General features: G+C 47.0%; 2 protein-coding genes across 3 annotated transcripts in view; both read left to right on the top strand.

Moving 5' to 3' along the window:
* Nucleotides 1-17,871, top strand: part of LOC130260605 (ATP-binding cassette sub-family A member 9-like) — a 28,027-nt gene extending 10,156 nt beyond the window's left edge. The window contains exons 11-39 of the mRNA XM_056506163.1: nucleotides 383-441; nucleotides 1,433-1,543; nucleotides 1,951-2,126; nucleotides 2,414-2,533; nucleotides 3,177-3,315; nucleotides 3,878-3,968; nucleotides 4,557-4,696; nucleotides 5,212-5,331; nucleotides 5,823-5,982; nucleotides 6,207-6,373; nucleotides 6,783-6,910; nucleotides 7,092-7,229; nucleotides 7,973-8,086; nucleotides 8,543-8,713; nucleotides 8,842-8,955; nucleotides 9,135-9,242; nucleotides 9,795-9,863; nucleotides 10,385-10,476; nucleotides 11,275-11,395; nucleotides 12,070-12,184; nucleotides 12,421-12,512; nucleotides 13,990-14,153; nucleotides 14,643-14,718; nucleotides 15,209-15,303; nucleotides 15,845-15,964; nucleotides 16,919-17,059; nucleotides 17,230-17,309; nucleotides 17,402-17,457; nucleotides 17,583-17,871. Coding sequence (XP_056362138.1) covers nucleotides 383-441; nucleotides 1,433-1,543; nucleotides 1,951-2,126; nucleotides 2,414-2,533; nucleotides 3,177-3,315; nucleotides 3,878-3,968; nucleotides 4,557-4,696; nucleotides 5,212-5,331; nucleotides 5,823-5,982; nucleotides 6,207-6,373; nucleotides 6,783-6,910; nucleotides 7,092-7,229; nucleotides 7,973-8,086; nucleotides 8,543-8,713; nucleotides 8,842-8,955; nucleotides 9,135-9,242; nucleotides 9,795-9,863; nucleotides 10,385-10,476; nucleotides 11,275-11,395; nucleotides 12,070-12,184; nucleotides 12,421-12,512; nucleotides 13,990-14,153; nucleotides 14,643-14,718; nucleotides 15,209-15,303; nucleotides 15,845-15,964; nucleotides 16,919-17,059; nucleotides 17,230-17,309; nucleotides 17,402-17,457; nucleotides 17,583-17,672 — 3,367 coding nt within the window. The 3' untranslated portion in view covers nucleotides 17,673-17,871. The remainder of the gene's footprint in view (nucleotides 1-382; nucleotides 442-1,432; nucleotides 1,544-1,950; nucleotides 2,127-2,413; nucleotides 2,534-3,176; nucleotides 3,316-3,877; nucleotides 3,969-4,556; nucleotides 4,697-5,211; nucleotides 5,332-5,822; nucleotides 5,983-6,206; nucleotides 6,374-6,782; nucleotides 6,911-7,091; nucleotides 7,230-7,972; nucleotides 8,087-8,542; nucleotides 8,714-8,841; nucleotides 8,956-9,134; nucleotides 9,243-9,794; nucleotides 9,864-10,384; nucleotides 10,477-11,274; nucleotides 11,396-12,069; nucleotides 12,185-12,420; nucleotides 12,513-13,989; nucleotides 14,154-14,642; nucleotides 14,719-15,208; nucleotides 15,304-15,844; nucleotides 15,965-16,918; nucleotides 17,060-17,229; nucleotides 17,310-17,401; nucleotides 17,458-17,582) is intronic.
* A 2,455-nt stretch (nucleotides 17,872-20,326) lies between these two features.
* Nucleotides 20,327-21,519, top strand: part of LOC130260354 (ATP-binding cassette sub-family A member 10-like) — a 29,227-nt gene continuing 28,034 nt past the window's right edge. For both annotated transcript variants that reach the window (XM_056505646.1, XM_056505647.1), the window contains exon 1: nucleotides 20,327-20,645. The gene's annotated coding sequence lies outside the window, so the exon portion shown is untranslated. The remainder of the gene's footprint in view (nucleotides 20,646-21,519) is intronic.

The following is a 21,519-nucleotide window of genomic DNA, read 5'->3' on the forward strand; positions in this document are numbered from 1 at the left end:
TCCTTGCAGGGCTGGGTGGGCTCGTGGCTGCTGCTGCTTTTTGGTTATTTCCAGAGAGCAAACAGAAATCTGCCAAAATAGCAGCTAGGTCATCACCCTTAATTAAATATCCACGTTACTCCCTAGAGCCTCCTCCTTCACTCACTAAATGTTCTTCAAGTTTATCTTTGAAACCTTTTAAACAGCTCTTAGAAAAGTACAGCACCTAATCCTGCTTTAAAGGTACCAGGAATGAATTACATCAAGTGATTCCTTCTGCAGGACCAGTTTGAGGAGCAGGTTGGGAAATATTACCCCAAAAGTTTTCAAAGGTTGATTTGAGGCAGAGGAAACAGCCCCAAATTGTGATTCAATAAGTAATGACTTGTTTACTTTTCTTTAGGCTAAACAATATTAAAAAAATATACAAGAAGAACAACCAGAGCACCGAAGCTTTAAAGGGTAAGGAGAGGCTTTGTGATTCTTTTATTCCTTTTTTAACTAGATAAGAACCCAAAGTGTTTTGAAATGTACTGGCTGTACTGAATTCTGCCTCTGGGCCTGTTAAATTATATTGTGCAATGGTTATTTCTGCTGGGGTAAATTACTGGCAAATATCTGCCAGGTCGTTATCTCCCTGTTCCCTCCAGGAAAATCACTGTTTATTATTTTTTGCAACAGCAGAAGTCTCCTTGAAAGCTGTGTTTTTGCAGTGATGAACCACTCTAGAAATCCCCTCTCAAACTTCCTTTTCAAAATGTAAACTATTTTGGGCAAACTTGGGATTTTATGGCCAAATCTGCTGTCCCTGCCTGAGCTGTGTTCTCCAAGCACTTGCCAATGCAAATATTTGACACAGTCATAGTAAAGTCATGGGGTATTTGTTAAATGCCTTTGTTTAACCAGAACTCCAAGTGAAAATATCAAAAAAATATCAAAAAATATCAAAACCATTAAAAATATCAATATGGCCTCAAAGATCTACATTGAGTGGGAAAAAACCAAACAAACACAACCTGAACAACCTACAGGAAGACAAAGTATTTTTTTTTAAAAAAGAAAATGAGATAGCAAAGTCTGGCTACTTTGAAATAATATTGAAATCTCACATGTTGGAAAAGCTTTGCCTCTTGTCTGCCTGAGGGTTCTTGAGCCACACTAAAATAAAATATTATTATATATAAATATATAATAAAATATTATTATATATCATAGAAAACTGGAGTCAGAATTTTTTAGTTGAAGATAATACATTTATTCCCCCAATTCAGTCAAGGCATGGTTCCTTTCTAAGCTTAGGCCTGACTCCTGAAGAACCAGCCTCTGCTTTTGGATCTGGTTTTACCTCTCAGCTCCTGAAGAAATGTCATTTCTGCCACCTGTGGCAACAGCTACAGCTCCAAATCCTCTTCTCACACACTTCCATCCAACTGTTGTTCTCTTTTTATTCCAGGTTTGTCCCTAAATATATATGAAGGCCAGATCACTGCACTGCTGGGTCACAGTGGATCTGGGAAAACTGCTCTGTTAAATGTGCTCAGTGGCTTTTCCAAACCTTCAGCAGGTGAGATGATGGGCCTGGGAGATGAGGAGGAGGAGCTGTTTGGTTTTTTCAAGTGCAAGGGGGAAATATGAAAAAAACCTCCAAGTTTTCCCTTAGTTATTCATGCTGAGTTGTTGTCAGTTCAGGTTTCTTCTTCAACAGCAGCTCCAGGGATAATGGATCCCTCATGTGTGCACCATGGTCACTTGTCCATCTGCATTGCCTGGTGCTTTCCATGAGCTGCACACCTATAGGAAATGTGTTTTTATTTTTAAGGGAGGGTTTTGGTACTCTGAAATATTTTTGAAAGGTGTTAAATCTTTCGGCTCTCCAGTTATTTTAGTTTTTTGAATTTCTTTATTTAACACTTGAGAAACATCCATGGTGCTGGAATTAATGTCAGATGTTTCATTCACCCCCCTGTGCAGGTTCTGCAATGATCTACAACTACAGTGCTTCTGAAATGTGGAATATGGAAGGAATGAAGGAAAAGGTTGGGATTTGCCCCCAAGTTAATTTGCATTTTGAAGCCTTAACGGTGAAGGAAAACCTGAGAATTTTTGCTCACATCAAGGGGATTCAGTGGAAGGAAGTGGATGAAGAGGTTGGTAGCCACTGACTTCTCTTTTATGGCATCTTGGGCACTTTGTGCTTAATTTATAAAAGATGCTTCATCTTGTTCTGTGGAAATGAGAACAAACCTAATTTAGTGGCAGAGTGATTTTCCGATTCTTTTTTATCCTGAATTAAAACTCAGATTTTTTTTATTTATCTCCAGGCAAAGCCATTAAGAGTAGGTAAATCTGCAATCCTGAAGCTGCAATGTTTGCAGCCATTTAGGAATTCAGACTTGCTGTGGAAATGTGACTCTTGTCTTGCTGTGTTCCCAAGGTGCAGAAAGTTCTCGTCATGATGGACCTCACCCACGCTCAGGACGTTTGTGCTGATGCCCTGAGTGGGGGACAGAAACGAAAACTGTCCCTTGGAATTGCAATTTTAGGGAACCCCCAGGTAGGACCTGTGTGTTTACACACACACAACACGTATTGTTTTGGGACAGAGCTTTGCATTTTGACTTGGCACAGAGACTGCTGTAGCCATTCCAGGCTGCTGATTGACTTGGACTGGGGAATCTGGTTCAATCAGAGCCATATTTTTAATTAGAAGGGTGGCAATATTGCAACAGGAGGAAGAGCAATAAAAACAAGCGATACTTTGGGATGTGTTCTTGTCTCTAGAGAGACACAAAAGGCACACAATACTTCAGAAGGCTAATGTCTGTTTATTACAACAATGTACTGTCTTTATACCCTTTGCAAGTTTACACTTTCATCATTGGTCACAATTAGTCAACACAACATTCATTGGCAGCAAGTTCTCCACCTCTGTTCTTCCCAGGACCTTTCTAAAAATACTTTCCACAACTGGGGGGTATTTTTCCTAGTTATCTTCTTTTCCTCCTTTTTCACTTAGTCTCCATGCCTTGGTCAGAGAATACTTCTCAAAGCAAACCTCATTTATTAACCCTCTCTAACCCACAGACCAGCCGCAGGTCCTACTAAACATTCCCTCCTCTGAGTGACACCATCAGAAGCACAGAAAAAAACGAGCCCAGCTGGGGCGTGGGGAGCTCTGACCTGGTTGTCCTTTGCAGGTGTTGCTGCTGGATGAGCCCACAGCTGGGCTGGATCCCCTCTCCAGGCACCACGTCTGGAGCCTGCTGCGGGAGCGCCGCGCCGGGCGCGTCACGCTCTTCGCCACCCAGTCCATGGAGGAGGCTGATGCTCAGGCTGGTGAGCCCAGGCTGGCACCTTGGGGGTGCTAACAAGGGGTTTCCAAGGCACAGCCCACGTGTGGGTCCTGCTGTGGCACAGCTGGTGCTTGCTGGGTGTGTTTTGTCTGGCAGTGACCACCCAAGCTGAGCTGGGCAAACCCAAAATTGGGCTGTGTCCCTCCAAAGCTTTGCTCATGCTCCTCTCCAGGATAAAGCAGCCTTCTTCAGGATAAAGCACTCTCACATTATCTGGATTTGTCTCTAAAACTTGTAAAGTAAAACTTGCTTTATTTCCCTGGATTTCACCTGCCACTATTCCCATCTCCGTATTATTCCTGTGCTGCGTGGGAAATTCTCCACAAGCCCACAAGAATGCAGAACTAAAAGAATTAACCATGATGTTGAGGAGAAAGGCATTGATTTAATTTTTTTTTTTTTTTTTTTAAGAAAAAAGAGACCTTCAGGGTTGGCCTGGTTTTACTGCTCTCAATTTATTACTAAAATGTCTGCTGAGTTCAGAAGGAGCAGAGTGAGGTCAGTCCTGTAAATCCCCCTGAATCTTTGTGTTCTCTCCTCCTCAGATCGAAAAGCTTTCCTCTCCTGTGGGAGATTACAGACTGTTGGCTCTTCTCTCTACTTGAAGAGAAAATGGGGAGTTGGCTATCACTTAAGGTAAAACCTATTGTTTTGGTCATCATTCTTTTTGTGAAAAGCTTCTCATTCTCGTGAGTGTTTTCTTGTAGAATCTGTGTTTTTGTAGAGTTTATATAGAGAGTCATAGAAATCCTGATAATTCATTTTAGAAGACCTTTAAGGCTGCCAAAATTTCCCTGCTTTGGACAACAAGCTGCCTTTCTTTGGAACCCAACCTGAAAGCTCTGAGCACAGAGCTAAAATGATTTTTCCACCTCCCTTGCAGCTGGAAGGAGAAGAGTGAGGTGATCTGTGGTACCAGAGTGACCTGCAAGGGCTTTGTTTTTCTTTCTTTTCTTTCAAAAAGTTGTTTTTCTTAGGATTCTGAGTTCTTGGTTTAGCAGTATTGTCCAGGATCATAATTCTTAATCATTTTGGGCATGCATGGCAAAACCAGGGGCACTGCAGATGGCTGTAAAGATTCCCACTGGAATTCTGCCCAGTTTTGGAGGTTTCCCTGTGGAGGAATCCCCACTGGCTCTGTACTCCAACCAGATGATGCACACATTTATTTTTTTCTTATTTAATATTATAAGAATGTTTTGGTTTTTTGGTTTTTTTTTACAGGATGCACATAAATGACCGGTGTGACCCAGAGCTTGTGTCATCTGTGGTCAGACAGCACATCCCTGATGCTGTGCTCAAGGGACAGAAGAGGGATGAGCTGTGTTTTAGGCTGCCCCTGGAAAACACTGACAGCTTCCCAGGTAAGAAACCTGTCCCTGTGCCAGGGTTTTAAAAGGAAACCCTCTGGGAAAAATAGAAATCAAAATTACCATGAAGGGAATAATTCTATTCCTTGGTCTGTAATGTGTGTAATGTGTTTTAGGAAGCTGCATAAATATTAGTTTTACAGAAAGCCTTCAGTGCACATGCTAATATTAATAATGAGGATGAAAAAAGGAAAATCCACCAACTAATTTACAAACTAAAATCCACTGGTTTTACTCCTCTCAACTTATTACTAAAATAAGAAGGAGCAGTGAGGAGAGTGATGTCAGTCTGCTGCACTCTTGTAAATCCCCCTAAATCCTTTGTATTGGTTCTTCTGTTTTCAGGATGGTCCAAGAAAACCAAAACCACTGAATTTTCTACTATTTAACTCTAAAAAAAACCAGTGAATTTGTGATGAATTTTAGCTCATGGGGATTAATGGTGTGAATGCAGTGTTACTTGGCTGGGTCTGTGGTGCTGGGCTGAGTCTGGTGTTTCTCCTGTGCAGATCTGTTCAGCCACCTCGAGAGCAGCCCCTTGCAGGGGGTTCTTAATTTTGAGGTGACCAGGACAACCCTGGAAGATGTTTTCCTGAAGCTGCAGGGTGAGGAAGCCATTGATTCCCAAGGTAAAGCTTTGACTTCCCGGGAATCCTCAAAGTTCAATCTAAACATGTGTTAACTGAATATCTAATCAATTTCTGCTAAATGTGGATATTGATGGGCATAGAGTGGCAGCTGTGTCCCACTTGCCTTCAGTGAGGAATATCATCTTGGAGAAGCCCAGATGATTCTGTCTTGGCTTCCCAAAGGCTCTCAAGCACAAGAATTAAGGCTTGTGTTGGGAGGGCATTTACCTCTGAAGGGCTGTACAGCCCAGAGCAGAGGTGGGAAGGGATGAAGTTTCCAGAAGGTGCTTCCCAAGGCCAGATCTTGGATGTGTTGCCACATCAGCCAGTCTGAATTCATGAATGTAAATTCTATTCTGGATGAATTATGGCCCCTTTTCTCTCTAAAAAAAATATTAAAAAATAGAGTAGAAGATCTTTGCTGATAGTCTGGGATTAAAGGTGTCCTTTGAAGGCTCTTTGGGTGATGACTTCTCATGGTGAACACGCAGGAGATGCAGACCTCGAGGAGAAGGAGCAGAACCTCCTGGGGCTCTCCAAGCAGGGGACCCTGGCCATGGGTGGGATGATGCTCTGGAGGCAGCAGGTGTGTGCTGTGCTGAGGATCCGCCTGCTAAGACTGAAGCACGAGGGGAAATTCCTCAGGGGAGTGTAAGTACAGGAGCCCTGGGGCAGCTGGGGGAGGCTCAAACACTGCTGGAGATGTTTGGAAGCAGAGAATTGGGTGGGGAATGTCTCAGAGCTGCAAAAACAGGGGCAGGCTGGGCAGTGGGAGGGCTCTGGCTTGCTTAAGTTTAAAATTTCCCCCATAAATCACACAAATACTTCTTGGTGGGTTTCCCCTGGCCTCACTTATGGTCTGTTTTTCCATCCAGATTGCTGTTAATTGGAGCATTTGTCCTTCCACCACTGATGGTTTTAATGCTGTTTCATCTGTGGCACAACTCCAGCAGCTGGGAAATCACATCTAGCCCGTATTTTATGCCCATGAAAGAGAAAATTCAGAACAGGTCTACAAACCTCCTCATCCTCAATGACACAGGTGAGGAGCAGCATGTGAGGGTGACTCACTTCCCTGCATCAATGTGGATTTTGTTGTAATTGTCAGAGCAACCTTGCAAATGCCACAAATATATAAAGGAATGTGCATTGAGAGGTGTTTTCTTCTGAGCAAAAGCAAATGCAGTTCTAGTGATGATATAGGTGATATGTAAAAGAGTAATGAACCAGGCAATTAAAATAAAAAGCAATAAATAAACTAAGTTTGAAACATGTATTTTGTTTAATAAATAGGAAAGATACAGGAAATATGTGTTTGCTTAGAATCTCAGTGTTTGGGGGTTTTTAACATACCTCTGCTTTGCAAGTAGGAGCTTGTTTATATGGAACTGTTTATATTTAAAGAAAAACCCCTCTAATGGCTCTAATTTCTGTCCTTGACTTGATTTCAGGATCAGAAATCGAGGACTTCATTGCAGCTTTGAAGAGTCAAAACATAATCCCAGAACTAACTCTGAAGGAAAACATCACAAGCCTTCCAGATTATAATGGGGCTATAAAAATATCCCTGGAAGGCAAGGTGAGGGATGTTTCTTCCTCCTTTCATCCTTTACATCAACAAGATTTCCTGAGAACTATTTAAATGAGAGAAACAACCACGCCAGAAAAGGGAGAACATTTCTTTTGGCGTAAGGAGCGGTCCCAGCAGTGCTGCTCACACCTCTCAGGGACGTGAAATCTTTTTGTTTTGGCATCCTCAGAGGCGCCAGTTCACGGTGATGTGCGGCCCAGAGCCCATCAACTGCTTCCCTGTGCTGGTGAACATCCTCAGCAACACCCTGCTGAGGCTGCAGGGCTCCTCCGCGCGCCTCCGCCTCTGGAGCCAGCTCTTCTACACGGTGAGGGGCTGCCCTGCTGCCCACGTTTACAGCATGAGGCTTGGGAACCTGGCTGGGGGAGCAGGTTCCAAGGGATGGGGGCAGTGGTTCCGCTGCTGGGTGATTTTTTCCCGAGGGTTCTGTAGGGTTTTGGTACCGTAAGGTGTTTGAGTTTGTGCTGTTTGGAGAGGATTGGGGTTTGTTCTTGGAGAAGTTTCAAGGTGGCCTTTTGTGATGGAAAGATGGGCCTGGAGGGATAGGATGAGGGGAATGGCTTCAAACTGAGGCAGGTTTGTTTAGATTAAATATTAGGAGGGAGTTGTTTCCTGGGAGGGTGGGGAGGCCCTGGCACAGAACAGCTGTGGCTGCCCCTGGATCCCTGGAAATGTCCAAGGCCAGGCTGGACAGGGCTGGGAGCAGCCTGGGATGCTGGGAGGTGTCCCTGCCATGGCAGGAGTGGATGAGATGATCTTTAAGGTCATTTCCAATCAGGGAATACAACAGTGAACTTTGCAAACCCCACCTTTCCTCAGCAACAAAAAGCTGGTCTCCATCCTCAACAATTTACAATAATCCAAATTCCTTCTGCAAATTCTAGGATGCTAAATGTCATTATTTTGTTATTTTTGCCTTGTTTTCTCTTCTTAAACACAACTGACTTACCAGTAGTGCTCTCACTTGTATATGTTCACCCATCTCACGAGCACCGAGCCAGCCAGATTTTCCCAGCATCAGTTATGGATGACTGAATTTCTCCTCCACAGGCAGAAAACGCATCACTAAAGCGCTACATTTTTTATGGCTTGCTCACCTACCTGCTGGTTCTGGCTGCTGGTTTGCCTCCTCTCCTGGCCATGGGCAGCGTGGAGGATTACAAGGTATGGAGCACGAGCTGTGGCCGTGCACAAGGAGTGAATGAGATGTGAAATGTCTGGAGAGCACCAGTGGGGAGGCACAGGGTGCCCAGAGCAGCTCTTCCAGATCCCTGGCAGTGTCCAAGGCCAGAGCTTGGAGCACCCTGGGACAGTGGAAGGGATGATCTTATAGGTCCCTTCCAAAATTTCCAGCATGATAGAAGAAAATCAGTCAGGTTTCAAAGTGCACTTCTCCCAGAAAACCAGCTGGGGCTCACAATAATTTGGGTGCTAATAAAGCTTTTGATATCAGAATGATTTAAGTTTTTTTCCTTTTAGGAACAACATGGTTTTAAACAATGTTTGAATTAAGAATTGGGAGCGCTCAGAAAGGAGATGAAGGGAGGAGAAAGGGAATAGAGAAGGAGCAGGAATGGTGTTTTAGACTCCCATTTTTCCCATTTTTTGTCACTTTTGCAGCTCCAGGCTCGCTCCCAACTGCGGCTGGCAGGGCTCTTCCCCTCTGCATACTGGTGTGGGCAGGCTCTGGTGGACATCCCTCTCTTCTGGAGCCTCCTGTGCCTCATGTTCGGGCTCCTGGTGCTCTTCATCCGCATCTGCCCCTTGGAGACCCACGCTGTGCTGAGCCTGGTGAGCTCTGGGCCATTTCCCAGCAGGATTTGGCTTCAAAGAGTTTATTTGCAGCTAACTGCTGTGGGCAGGTTTTTGTATATCCACAGGCACCTCCTTGTCACTGATGTGTGTCTCTCTTTCCCCAGCTCATTTGCATCTTTGGGTATGGAATATCTCTTGTCCTCTTTGTTTATTTAATGGCCTTCAAGTTTCGCACGGGGCGAAGCAATCGTTACATTTGGTGTTTAACCTTCATTTTGGTAAGTGAGGAGCATCTTCACTCTGGAATGTTGGTCACTTGGGGCTCTATTTCAAATTTGCATCAATCAGCTTCAGTTTGTATCAATATTCAGCAGAATAACCTGGATCACTGGCAAGTAACTCACTTTTTTAGCAACAATACATTAATATTGGAAATGGTTTTCCTGCTTTATTCCAGGTGAATTATGCTGCTTTTATGAATGGTGATCATAATGTTGTACTTTACTACACCTGTATGATGATTCCTGTGTTCCCACCTGTGGGCTGGATCATGTTTTCTGGACTAGTAAGCAAAACACATCCTACTAAATTCAGTAATTATCCTAATGGTGCAAACTGGCAGAGCAGGAGACACTTCCCAAATTCCCAGTCAAAAAGAGAGAGTGGGAAAAGAAAACAGGAAAAGAGAAGTTCCAGGCTGTTGAGTGAGAGAAGAGGCCAAGATCTGACCTGTTAATCCTTTGTTTGGTCAGGATATTTTTGGTTTTTTAGTCACTAAGAGCTGTTACAGTGGCTGTTTTGGCTGCAAGGTTGGCATGGGAGGGGAAAGTGGTGGAGTGGGAAAACCAGGAAGGAGGAATGAGCTGGGAGAAAGCCAAAGAACTGGGAAGACAGAAGCAATGACAGAAAAGGTCAGCTTAACCTGATTTGAGGCCTCTGAATTACTGGAGCCAAGGAAGCCACAACCCCTTGAGGCAGTGAGAACCAAAGAGAAAAAGGCAGATAAAGCTCCTTTATCCCATCCTGGAGGAAAATTACACATCCCTACCTGCCACACCTGCTCTGACACACACCATGCTGAGGAATTTTCTAATTGACTGATCTCCTTTTCTTCCAGAATTTCCTCCTGTACAGCGATCACACGATTTTTGAGAGATTGAGTTATGTCTACTTGCCTGCCCTTGCAGTAAGGAGGGACCTGGAGATGGTTGCTTGGGCAGGGGTGGCTGTCACTGATGCACTGAGCTTTCCCCAGAAAGAAAGGATGGGTTTTGTTGACAAAATTTCCAATTAAATGTTGGCAGGGGAGGCAAATTCCAAGTAATGCTGGGCTTGTGCCTCATGTGGCCCTGGGATGGGCAGGGGGCTAAGTGGAGCTCATGTAGAAGGCAGAGATATAATGAATAAACTGATCATCCCAAAGCTGCTCCTACAGAAGGTTGAGATGATCTCCCATCCCATAGGATGTCTGGGGGGGTGCAGGTGGGTTATCTGGGCTAGAGCTGCTGTAAGAAATCAAGGCTTTTGCAAATAATCTGCATATCAGAGGGGAATGTCTGCAAAGCATCAGTTGAGCTCCTTCCCCTTGCAGACCTTTTCAGTAAATGAAATTAATGGGATCTGTTACTGCATCCCTTTCTAATTAAAATTAGCAGAGTGTGTTGTTACCTTGCCTCCATCCAAACCTAATTAATGTCTGCTTTGCAGCCCTACATCCACGGGGTGATTTTCGCTTTCCTCCTGCGCTGTTTGGAGATGAGATATGGAGAAGCAGTCCCGGGGTTTGATCCCATCTTCAGGTGTGTCCCAGAAATTCCCTGTGAGCCACAGTTATCCCAGTCTGCAGCTTGGAGCTGCACAGCCAGGCAGGACCCCTGGCAGCAGGAGGGAAAAACATGATATGTGAAAAATGTTTTTCAACATGTGGATAAAGCTGCTGTTTTAAATTTTTTTCTATGTCCTTGAGAGGATAAAAATTGAGATTTCAGCTTTGTTTTTTAAGGTTCATAGCTGAGATTTTGAGACATTTCCCTACAGGGGGCTAAATTATAGCTCCAGATTGAAACAGAAAAATTTTAACTCCTTTTCAAAGGTGTCAGTATTGCTCCAAATAGGATGGAGGCTTTCCCTAAATCTTCATCAGGTCAGGGTTGTCTAAGTGCTCTCTGCTTAACTGTCACCAACGAGTGACCAACCACTTGAGTCATCTGGGAGAAGACTTATAAAATTATTTAATTATCAAACATTCCCAAGTGTAGGAGTTAAGTGCCCAGATGGGTTTGCAAAACTGCCACTTGTGTTTTAATTCTCGTTGAACACATGACTGGCACGTGTGGAGCAGGGGAGCCAGTCAATAATTAAATTATTAAGGATGAAGGAAAAGCTAGAACTGGCCTCTATTTCCTCAGCCATGCCAGTGAAGTTGAGCTTTTCCTTCCCAGGAATAAATTCTTGAGCAAACACTGTCTCAGTGATCCTGAGCTCCGAGTCTGAGAGTGCAAATAAATTCTGGGTTCCGTTGGCGCTGCCCTGGGAAAAAAAAAACTTACAAACCTTTCTGGGAGTGATTCCCAGTGAAAGCATCTCTCCTCATCCAGGATCCAGCAGAGAGGAAGGGTCCCCCAGCAGAACAAGGAGCTCCCTGCAGAGGAGCCCCCCGAGGTGCAGGCAGAGAGGAACCGGGTGCGCAGCGCCGTCACCTCGCTGCAGCAGGACCAGGTGAACCCAAACCCAGCCCCTGGACTTTGCCTTCCATTCCCCATCCTTTTCACTCTCTCACCTGCCTCTGCTTCCTTTGCTCATGCACTCAGATCTGCTGTGGTCTCACCCTCCAGCCCACGGTTGTCGCTGTATGCGGAGAGTCGCGTGTAATAACGACAAATGGCTTCTTAAGGGAAACAAAAGAAACATTTTATTGAAAAACCAAACCATATTTATAGAGTGGTTCACAAGCTTCAAACAGGACAGTAGTTCATTGGACAATAGGAGAAAATATCTCCCGTCATGTGCATCACGAAACTGTTTCTCAGTCAACACCAGGTGTTAATCTCTGTTTATTAATTCCTTTCTGTTTAGCAGAAAGTTATCACCCTGGGAAAGGCTCAGGCCAGAGCTGAGAAACTGTCTCAGCCTGGGAAAAGCCTCCCAGCCTGAGAAAGAGAAAAAGAACTCAGAATCTGAGAAAAGGCCTGGCAAACTCTGCCTGGGCCTTTGGCACCATTAGTTTTATTCCCATTCTGCATATTTTCCTTTTTTTTTTTTTTTCCCTCTGTTTCATGGCTTTCTAATTTAAAATTTTTCTCTTTTTGAAAGTCCTGCTTAATGGTAAGAACAGATCAGCTGTCTCCTGGAGTAGGAGGAGTATTTTTATTTCCCTCTCTGTCTGTTCACAGGACTTGGTTGTTGTCAATGGTTTGCGCAAGGAGTACGAAGTCAGGACAGCCACTTCCATCTTTAAGAAAAAGAAGAAACTTGCTGTCAGAAACCTCTCTTTTGGTGTTAAAAAAGGTTCAAGTACATTGCTGTGCTCCCTATTATATAAATCACTAAAATCTAAAGGGAAGTTCTCATTTGGAGACAATATTTTTATTAGAATTTTCTTGTGGGCATTGCATTCAAAGTTTTAATTTATGGGAGCAAAACCACCCTTTCTCCAACTGTACTTTTAAATATTGCATAGAATACAGGGGAAGAAGTCACATTACCAATAAATATTACTAACAGTTGTTGCATATTTATTCCAGGAGAAGTCTTAGGTCTGCTAGGACCCAACGGGGCTGGGAAAAGCACAACTCTGAAGATGATTTCTGGAGGTGTAGCAGTGACTGCTGGGGAGGTAGGTGGCTCCTTGCAGCAGCTGCAGAGATGACCTTGATGCCTTTGAAAATTAAGGATGTGATAAGGCAAGCCAGCAACATCTCCCTACCATCAGGGGATTTATGGGTGTTTATGTACAATTTATGTGTCCTGGATATTTACAGAACTGAGAAGCATAAATTCTAGTGTTCATCAAAATCATAAATTTTACTGTTCATCAAAGTTAGTGTTACAGATTTAAGAGTTTGAGCAACAGGAAATCTTCAGCTGGCATTGGAAACCCATTGTGAAATGTCACAAGCCCTGTAAGAATTGTTGACATCTCAAAAACCCCAAAAATAACACTCTCCATAAACAGCCTTGCAAAACCAGGAAATTGAAAACGAATGTGGGCAGTGTTGGGCCAGTAACAATCCATCATTAATTACGTGCAGAATGATTAATGGCATGTGCTGGGGGAGGGGAAATGCCATTGCTCTTGCAGATTTGGGACTGGAGGTTGGAAATAGGAAAGTATTACCAGGAAAGGACAGGCTGATGCTGGTAATATTGGCCAAAGTGAAAAGGCAGAGGGAGCAGGATCACCCTGCTCATGGAGCCACACAGTGACCACTCACAGGGGCTGCTGACCACACAGCTGCTTGTTTGGGCCAGTTGGGCAGGGCTTGGGGTAACCTGGGCTGGTGGAAGATGTCCCTGCCTGTGGCAGGCATGGGATGGGATAAGCTCTAAGATCCCAAATATGTGATTGTGTGACCCCATGTCCTGGTTTGGAGGACAGGTGTCTGCCAAGAAAGGCAGGAGGTTCTCTTTGAAATGGAGAATACAAACCCCCTCCCTTCAAATTATTATTATAAATTTGAAATTAAGGGACTCTCAGGCAAAGATTGGGGAATTAGGAATAACAGTTCTTTACTAGGAACATTAAAATAGAAATGCAGTATTACACAGAACAATCCCAGCCCTGCCAGAGTCAGAATCCAAGCTGACACCCGTCAGTCAGTCAGGGTGTTGGCACAGTCCCATTCAATGGTGGCTGCATCCTCCTGCAGGGGCAGATGTGGTTCAGCTGGAGCAGTGCTCCTGGAGAAGGTGCAGTTTCCTCTGAAGCTCCAGGGATGATGTGGAAAGGTCTGGCTTTCCTCTGGAATCCAGTGGAAAGAAGGTTCCTTGGTGTCCCAAATCTCAGTTTTTATCTGGGTAGGAAAGGCTTGGCTCCTCCCCTGGCTGGAGCATCTCCCATGGGATGATGGAATTTTATCAGTCATGCCCTGGGACTCAGTGGCCATGAACAGGAGATATCTCCTGGAGGGAGGATGGGCTGTGGGAAGATAAAGATGATTGCCCAGCTGGTTTAAAGATGCCCATGAGCAGATAATGTGTGCCAGGAGATCAGGGGCACTGCCCCACCTGGTTTAACAGATGGGGACAGAATCCACATTTCTGGTCACATCCTGCATTGCACCCCAAGACACCCACAACCTGTGTGTGTGCAGGTGCTGCTCAGGGGTGGGGATGGAGCCCACCTGTGCCCGGGAGCCCTGGGCTGGTGCCCACAGCAGGACCCGCTCTGGCCACACCTGACAGTGCTGCAGCACCTGGAGGCCTTGGCTGCCATCAGAGGCATGAGGGAAGAGGATGCTGCTCATGCCATCAGCTGGTAGGAAACCACATGGTCTCTTCTCTTGGTTCTCTCTCCCTCCAGAGGTTGGGAGGCTTCCAGCCCAGTCACTCTGTGATTTTATAGGGTGGGGATTCTCTGTTAGCAAAACTGGCTTGTGTGGCTAAGAGACAGCATCTTCACCTTAGAGAGGTGGCTTCTCCTGATGAGGTCTGCTCTTTTATACTGTTCTCAATCCCTTTCCAATGAAGATTGTAGCCCAAGTTGACCTGGAAAAATTCGGGGAAAAAAAATCAAACTTGTCCCAGTTCATGGCCAGTTGCATGAGTAACTCACTTCTTTCATTAGCTGCACTTCCTGCCTTGCATTTCTGCAAAAAAATCCTCAATTTATCATCCAAGTTAGGAGCAGAATCACTAAGTTACCCAAGGTGATGGATATCATCCAAACCCTGCCAGTGCCTGGTTCCTCAGCACAGAGGTCACACCAAGGTGGTCACTGGGGCTTTTCCCTTTCCATTCCCCACAGTATAGGAAGGGCCTTGGATCTCCTGAAGCATTTCAAGACCCCAGTGAGGAGTTTGTCTGCTGGAGAAGCCAGAAAGGTACTGCTGGATTTGTCTTTGTTAATTAACCAAACCCTGCTCACTCTTTCTTGGACGTGGTGCAGAGGAAACCTTCAGCTGAGTGGGTTCCTGGCATCATTCATTTTCATCAATACCCTTTGAATCCAGACTGGCAGGATTCCCTCCCTCCTCCCCACCCTCTTTTCCCACTCTCCTGCACCGTGTGTTTAATAAGTGCTAACCACAAATTGGATTTACAATCACCTCTTCACACCCCACCACCTACATCTGCCAGTAAATGGGATGGAAAACCACTTCCACATCTTTGGCAGGCTGAGGAGTTCTGGGGAAATCTGATTTTGAGAGATTAAAACATTAACTGAGAGCACCTGAAGTGGGATTTTTCTAAAATCTCTCTTCCTCTACTTTGGAATCAAGAGATTCAGCTGTGAAAAATTCACTGGGATTAAGGTGCTCTGGATTTGCAGGTAAATAAAGGAGCCCTGACCTCCTGTTGTTCCCATTCCAGCTGTCCTTTGCTCTGAGCATCCTGGGAGAGCCAGCAGTGATGCTCTGGGATGAGCCCTCTGTGAGTGTGGACCCCAAAGGGCAGCGCTGCATGTGGTGAGGAAATGGGAATTTGGGGCAGGTTTAACAGGGTGGGTCTCACCCTCCCCATTGCAGGAGCTCCTGGGCAGGCTGAGGTTCTGCCCTGGTGACAGAGTAGATAGATCTGTCTTTTCCCTTTTTCCTAATGCCCAGGAGAGGGGAGAACTTGCTGAGCTCCTCACTGATCTGGCAGCAAGCCCTGTGATATAATGGTCATTAATACACCCCAAAAATTCCCAGTTAAACCCATGCATTTGGTACAAAAGAAACAAATTTCTGTTTTCTTCAAATCAAAGAGAAAAAATTGTAGGAAGTCTCCCTTTAGTCATTCAACACTGGTGTTTGCTGTAGCTCTTCATCATCAGTTCACACCATCAGTGCAAAATTTGGAGGATGAATAGCAATGGAATCCAGGTCATCTTTAATGAAAAAACTGAAGTCTTTAAAATAGTCGTCCGCTTTTTAATAACTTCAAAAAGTTGTTTCCATGGAGGGAGACACAGAGCAGGAGGTTGTGGCTGCTCCCAGGAGGTGACTGTGATCCCTGTGTTGCCAGGAGGGTGATTCAGGCCTCCCTGAGGAGCAGGGAGAGGGCGGCTGTCCTGTGCACGCAGTCCCTGGAGGAGGCGGCGGCGATGTGCGACCGCGTGGCCGTCCTGGTGTCCGGCCGGCTCCGGTGGGTCCGGGGGGTCCTGGGCTTGGTTTGTGTCCTGGTGGGAAGGACAGGTGTCTCCCAAAAAAAACAGGAGCTTCTCTTTGAAATGGAGAATGTAAACCCCCTCCATCCAAATTATTATTATAAATTTGAAATTAAGGGGCTCTCAGGCAAAGATTTGGGAATTAGGAATAACAGTTCTTTACTAGGAAAATTAAACTAGAAATGCAGCATTACAAAGAACAATCCCAAACCCTGCCAGAGTCAGAATCCAAGCTGACACCCGTCAGTCAGTCAGGGTGTTGGCACAGTCCCATTCAATGGTGGCTGCATCCTCCTGCAGGGGCAGATGTGGTTCAGCTGGAGCAGTGCTCCTGGAGAAGGTGCAGTTTCCTCTGAAGCTCCAGGGATGATGTGCAAAGGTCTGGTTTTCCTCTGGAATCCAGTGGAAAGAAGGTCCCTTGGTGTCCCAAATCTCAGTTTTGATCTGGGTAGGAAAGGCTTGGCTCCTCCCCTGGCTGGAGCATCTCCCAGTGGGATGATGGAATTTTATCAGTCATGCCCTGGGACTCAATGGCCATGAACAGGAGATATCTCCTGGAGGGAGGATGGGCTGTGGGAAGATAAAGATGATTGCCCAGCTGGTTTAAGATGCCCATGAGCAGATAATGTGTGCCAGGAGATCAGGGGCACTGCCCCACCTGGCTGCAGCAGATGGGACAGAATCCACACTTCTGGCCACATCAATCCAACACAGTTTTGTTTATTTAATTCTTCATCTAATGAAAAATGCTGGTTTGGATGCTGCCACGTGTGGTTTTTTCCACTGTGTTTGTCACATCAGTTTTGTGAGGAGGCAGCTCTTGGTGAAAAGAGCTGATGAACAGGAGGATGTACAGCTGCTCCTCAGCTCCCTCCAGCCATTGATTTATTTGCTAGTTATGGAGGTTTTAGTAATTTTTCCCTCCTCTGCAGGTACATCGGGTCCATTGAGGATCTCAAAAGTAAGTTTGGCACGAGTTACCAGCTGGAACTGAAGATGGCAGAGGTGGGGCAAAGGGATTCTGTCCACACTGAAATCCTGAGACTCTTCCCCCACGCAGCTCGGCAGGAAAGGTCAGTGTGTGTCCATGGGCTGCCACAGCCTGGATTTGCCCTGGGGTGCTCTTTTCCTCCTACTGACCTTGCTCTGTGATTTGCCTGGAGTGCAGTTATCCTACAACCTCTCCCCAAACTGCAATGCTAAGCCACAAGGTGAAGAATTCATTTTCTTATTGCTTTTTCAGGACTTCTTCTCTGCTCACCTACAAAATTCCAGTGGCAGATGCACTACCTCTGTCCAGGTCTTTCTCCAAGCTAGAAGCAGGTAAAAGGAAACAATTGGTTAAATAAGGAAATCACTTCCAAATCGTTTATGTGGATTTGGTTTTTAAGGATGTTTTCTCCACCCCTCTGCAGCTAAACGGAATTTCAAGCTTGAGGAGTACAGCTTGTCACTGAACACTTTGCACCAGGTAGGCTGATGCAGGAGCTCCAGGCTGGGAGCTCTCTGTGGAAAAGGAAGGAACAACCTGTGAGCAGCACAAATGCAGCCAGTCCATGGCAGTGATGGGGTGGTTTTCACTGTGTCCCGTTGCAGGTGTTTGTAGAGCTCACCAGGGATGCAGAGGAGCACGACCTGGAGGTGGCATCCAACGGGGCTGTGGAGCAGAGACCCCTTCACCCCTGAGTTTTGGAGCCACAGTGGGAAATATTCCATGTGTTTCAGCAGTGTCACTGAGAGCTGTCATCAGCTGCAGCCCCAGCACTCGGTTACCCAGCCACAACACACACAGCCCTGCAGGTGTTCAGCCTCACAGAGAAAAAAAAGAGTTACTATTTTAATAAATAAAGCCTTTATCCTTTCACAAATTGATGCCTGACGCTCGTCTGTGCCCCTGCTCAGACTGGCTGGTGGAGATTTGAATTCCTGACCCCAAGGCTGTGAGACTGTGGCTGCAAAGGGGGCAGGGAGAGAGCCAGGGGCAAACCCAGGGAAAGCTCTGACACCTGGCTCATCCATGGCAGGGGACAGCAGCTCCTTTCTCAGCCCTGACAATCATCCCTCTGGCTGGTGGGACCTGGCCAGGAGAAGTGCTGATTCCTGGGAGAGAGGGGCACAGGGCTGTAATTTACCCCAAAAAGCTGCTCTTGCTGTGAATTCTAGCTCAGGCAAACTGGGCCCATCTCATCCCCACCACTGGGGCCAGGGACAGAGGAAAGGACTCAGCAGTGGCTGGGTAAATATAAGGAAAACTATATCTAATATATATAGATATATATAACTATATATATCTTATATCATCATCTATAAAACCCAGTTATTATTTAGAGTCAAAATAAGTTGTGCTTTGACCCAAAACAGTGCTGAAGGACAGCAGGCTGAGCCTTACTTTGGTCATTGGGAAGAGAGGGGAGCTCCTCACCAGCACCACCCCTGTGGGTGCCTGGGAGGGATGGGGCAACTGGTGGGGAGCTGGGGGCAAGCACCAGCAGCCTGACCCTGTCTGAGCAGATCAGCATCTCCTCTTGGATATCCACCTGCCAGGGCTAGAGGTAAAAGTAAACTTAAAAAAAAATAAGCTAAATAAAACATGAACTCTCTGCCTTTAGGTGTTTCCCCTTGTGCCTCTGGCAAAGGCTGGGCTGGACCCACGGGGGGCCAGGGCATTACCATGGCCTGGGATGGACACAGCAGGACCCTCACCATGTCCTGGATGGGCACAGCAGGACCCTCACCATGCCCTGGGGCAGTGCCATGCCCTGGATGGGCACAGCAGGACCCTCACCATGCCCTGGGGCAGTGCCATGCCCTGGATGGACACAGCAGGACCCTCACCATGTCCAGGGGCAGTGCCATCCCCTGGATGGGCACAGCAGGACCCTCACCCATGTCCTGGGGCAGTGCCATCCCCTGGATGGGCACAGCAGGACCCTCACCCATGTCCTGGGGCAGTGCCATGCCCTGGATGGACACAGCAGGACCCTCACCCATGTCCAGGGGCAGTGCCATCCCCTGGATGGGCACAGCAGGACCCTCACCATGTCCAGGGGCAGTGCCATCCCCTGGATGGGCACAGCAGGACCCTCACCCATGTCCTGGGGCAGTGCCATCCCCTGGATGGGCACAGCAGGACCCTCACCATGCCCTGGATGGGCACAGCAGGACCCTCACCATGCCCTGGATGGACACAGCAGGACCCTCACCCATGTCCAGGGGCAGTGCCATCCCCTGGATGGGCACAGCAGGACCCTCACCATGCCCTGGATGGGCACAGCAGGACCCTCACCATGCCCTGGATGGACACAGCAGGACCCTCACCCATGTCCAGGGGCAGTGCCATCCCCTGGATGGACACAGCAGGACCCTCACCCATGTCCTGGGGCAGTGCCATCCCCTGGGATGGACACAGCAGGACCCTCACCCATGTCCTGGGGCAGTGCCATGCCCTGGATGGGCACAGCAGGACCCTCACCCATGTCCTGGGGCAGTGCCATGCCCTGGATGGACACAGCAGGACCCTCACCATGCCCTGGGATGGGCACAGCAGGACCCTCACCATGCCCTGGCTGCCCTGGGGTGCAGGCAGGGCTGGGACACAGGCAGGACAGCCTGCAGGTGCTTTTCCAGGCAGGGATGTGTGCTGGGCAGTGCAGGCAGGGCTGTGGGCCAGCAGGTACCAGCAGGTGGCTGCCGTGGCTCAGGGATGGAGGCGTCCCCGAGCAGCCACCCCCAGCCCTGCAGCTCTGCTTTCCACGGGGATCTGCCGAGGAGCTGGGCAGGGAGCAGGTCTGAGACCCGCTGGCTGGGACCTGGCATCGCCACCTCTTCACATTAGGGATGGTTTTCTTCCTTTTGCAGGGAGGGGAGGAGGAGGTGTGGACACTCAGGAGATGTTCTGGGGACAGGTTTTACCTTCATCCTGTGCCCTGACTCTGCTGTCTGCCTCTCTCTGCAACATCTGAATGGGATTTAGATCTTAGGGCTGTTTTTTTCCTGCTGGGCAGAGCAGAAAGCAGCAAATCCACTTTGTTCAAACCCAGCCACGCTCCACAGCCTGGGATGGAACCAAACCCATCCCCTTCAGAAGTGCAGAGTTAGGAGAAGTTTATTTCAACCTTTCCAAGATGATTTTAGCTGGAAGAGCTGTTGCTATCCAGAAGCAACATGTTCTCTGCTGCTCCTGCTCTGTGCCCGATGCCACAGGCAGAGTTTGTCACCTTCTGTCCTCCCCTGGGCTGTGACATTGCTATTGTCTTCAGCCCCTCTTGCTGCTCTGAGGAACCACAGCAGAGTTTGCCAGAGAAAGGATTTTTGTCTGCTTTGTTCTGGGGCTTGTTTTCCTTCTCTTGGCCACGACTCAAGAATGTCCTGAGTTAACTTTTTGGACAGCACACTCCAGCGCCTCAACAGCGATGTGCTCTGTTTGCTTTTTCTGACACAAATAAAGCTGGAGCTCTGCCAGGCAGAAAGGGGAAGGAAGCCAGGGGGAAAAAAGAACCCATGGTGTGAGGAATGTCTTTTGCAGAAGTGCCTGAGGGGGAAAAAAAACAACAAAGGAGAGCTGGGAGTCTCCGGGACGGTCGTGCAGTCCATCCCAGCAAGGCTCAGCATCTCTGCTCCTCCAGGACAAGCTCTGGGCTCCTCTCAAACCTTCCTGAGGTAAGGCTTAAGCATTCTTCCTAAGCCTGAATAAAAAATGGTATTTTGAAGGTATGAAAACCCCCAGTAAATCATAATGCTGTTAATGACACGGGGTGAGGGCACAAATGGTTGGGGCACGGGGTGTCTTTCTAATAGGTTGAGTCAAGTTTGTGATTAAGCTTAGGGGTATTTAAAGGCAATAGAGTCTTTTAAACCTTGCTTTGGGGTGAAATAGCACAAAAATGGAGCTCAGCTTATGGCAGAGGTTTATTTCCAGTGTTTCTCAGCACTACAAGGAAGCAATAGCTTCAGCTCAGTATTTTAAGTGATGCAGGACATATAAGGAGTAGATTTCTTTTTCTACCTCTAGTGTAAGCTAAAGTTTGAATTTAAAAGTTCTGTCCATCTTGTGCTGTAAGAAATCCCACCTAAAATACCACAGGAGCAGAGGAATCAGCTGTAGCACCTTTCCCCAGGCTCTGCAGCAGCACGGCCGGGTCAGTCTGGTCAGTGTGAGGGACATTGGGGTGTCCAGCATGAGCTCCTGGTGAGCCACCCCTCCACCCCAGCCAGGATCTCCTGGGGTGCCACCCTGCCCAGGTTACTCCAGGGGACTCTCAGAACAGCCTGGCTTTGGCTGTGACACAAACCCCGTGGCAGAGGTGGCACACAACATCCTGATCCTCACTTCTGTGGGGTGAAAAAGGAACCAGACAACAGCAAGCTTCAATCCACAGTTTATTCAAGGAAGTCTGGAGGTTATTACACAGGCTAAAATTCAAATTTTTATACACCTGGGTTTAGCGAGATCGTCAGTGAGGAAAAAAAATCTGTTTGGAGGTGATGGCAACAGCCAGGGCAGGAGTTTGCAGTGGGCAGCAGCATTTATTGC

The sequence above is a fragment of the Oenanthe melanoleuca genome, chromosome 18 (genome assembly GCF_029582105.1).
Source record: "Oenanthe melanoleuca isolate GR-GAL-2019-014 chromosome 18, OMel1.0, whole genome shotgun sequence".
Taxonomy (NCBI): Eukaryota; Metazoa; Chordata; class Aves; order Passeriformes; family Muscicapidae; genus Oenanthe; species Oenanthe melanoleuca.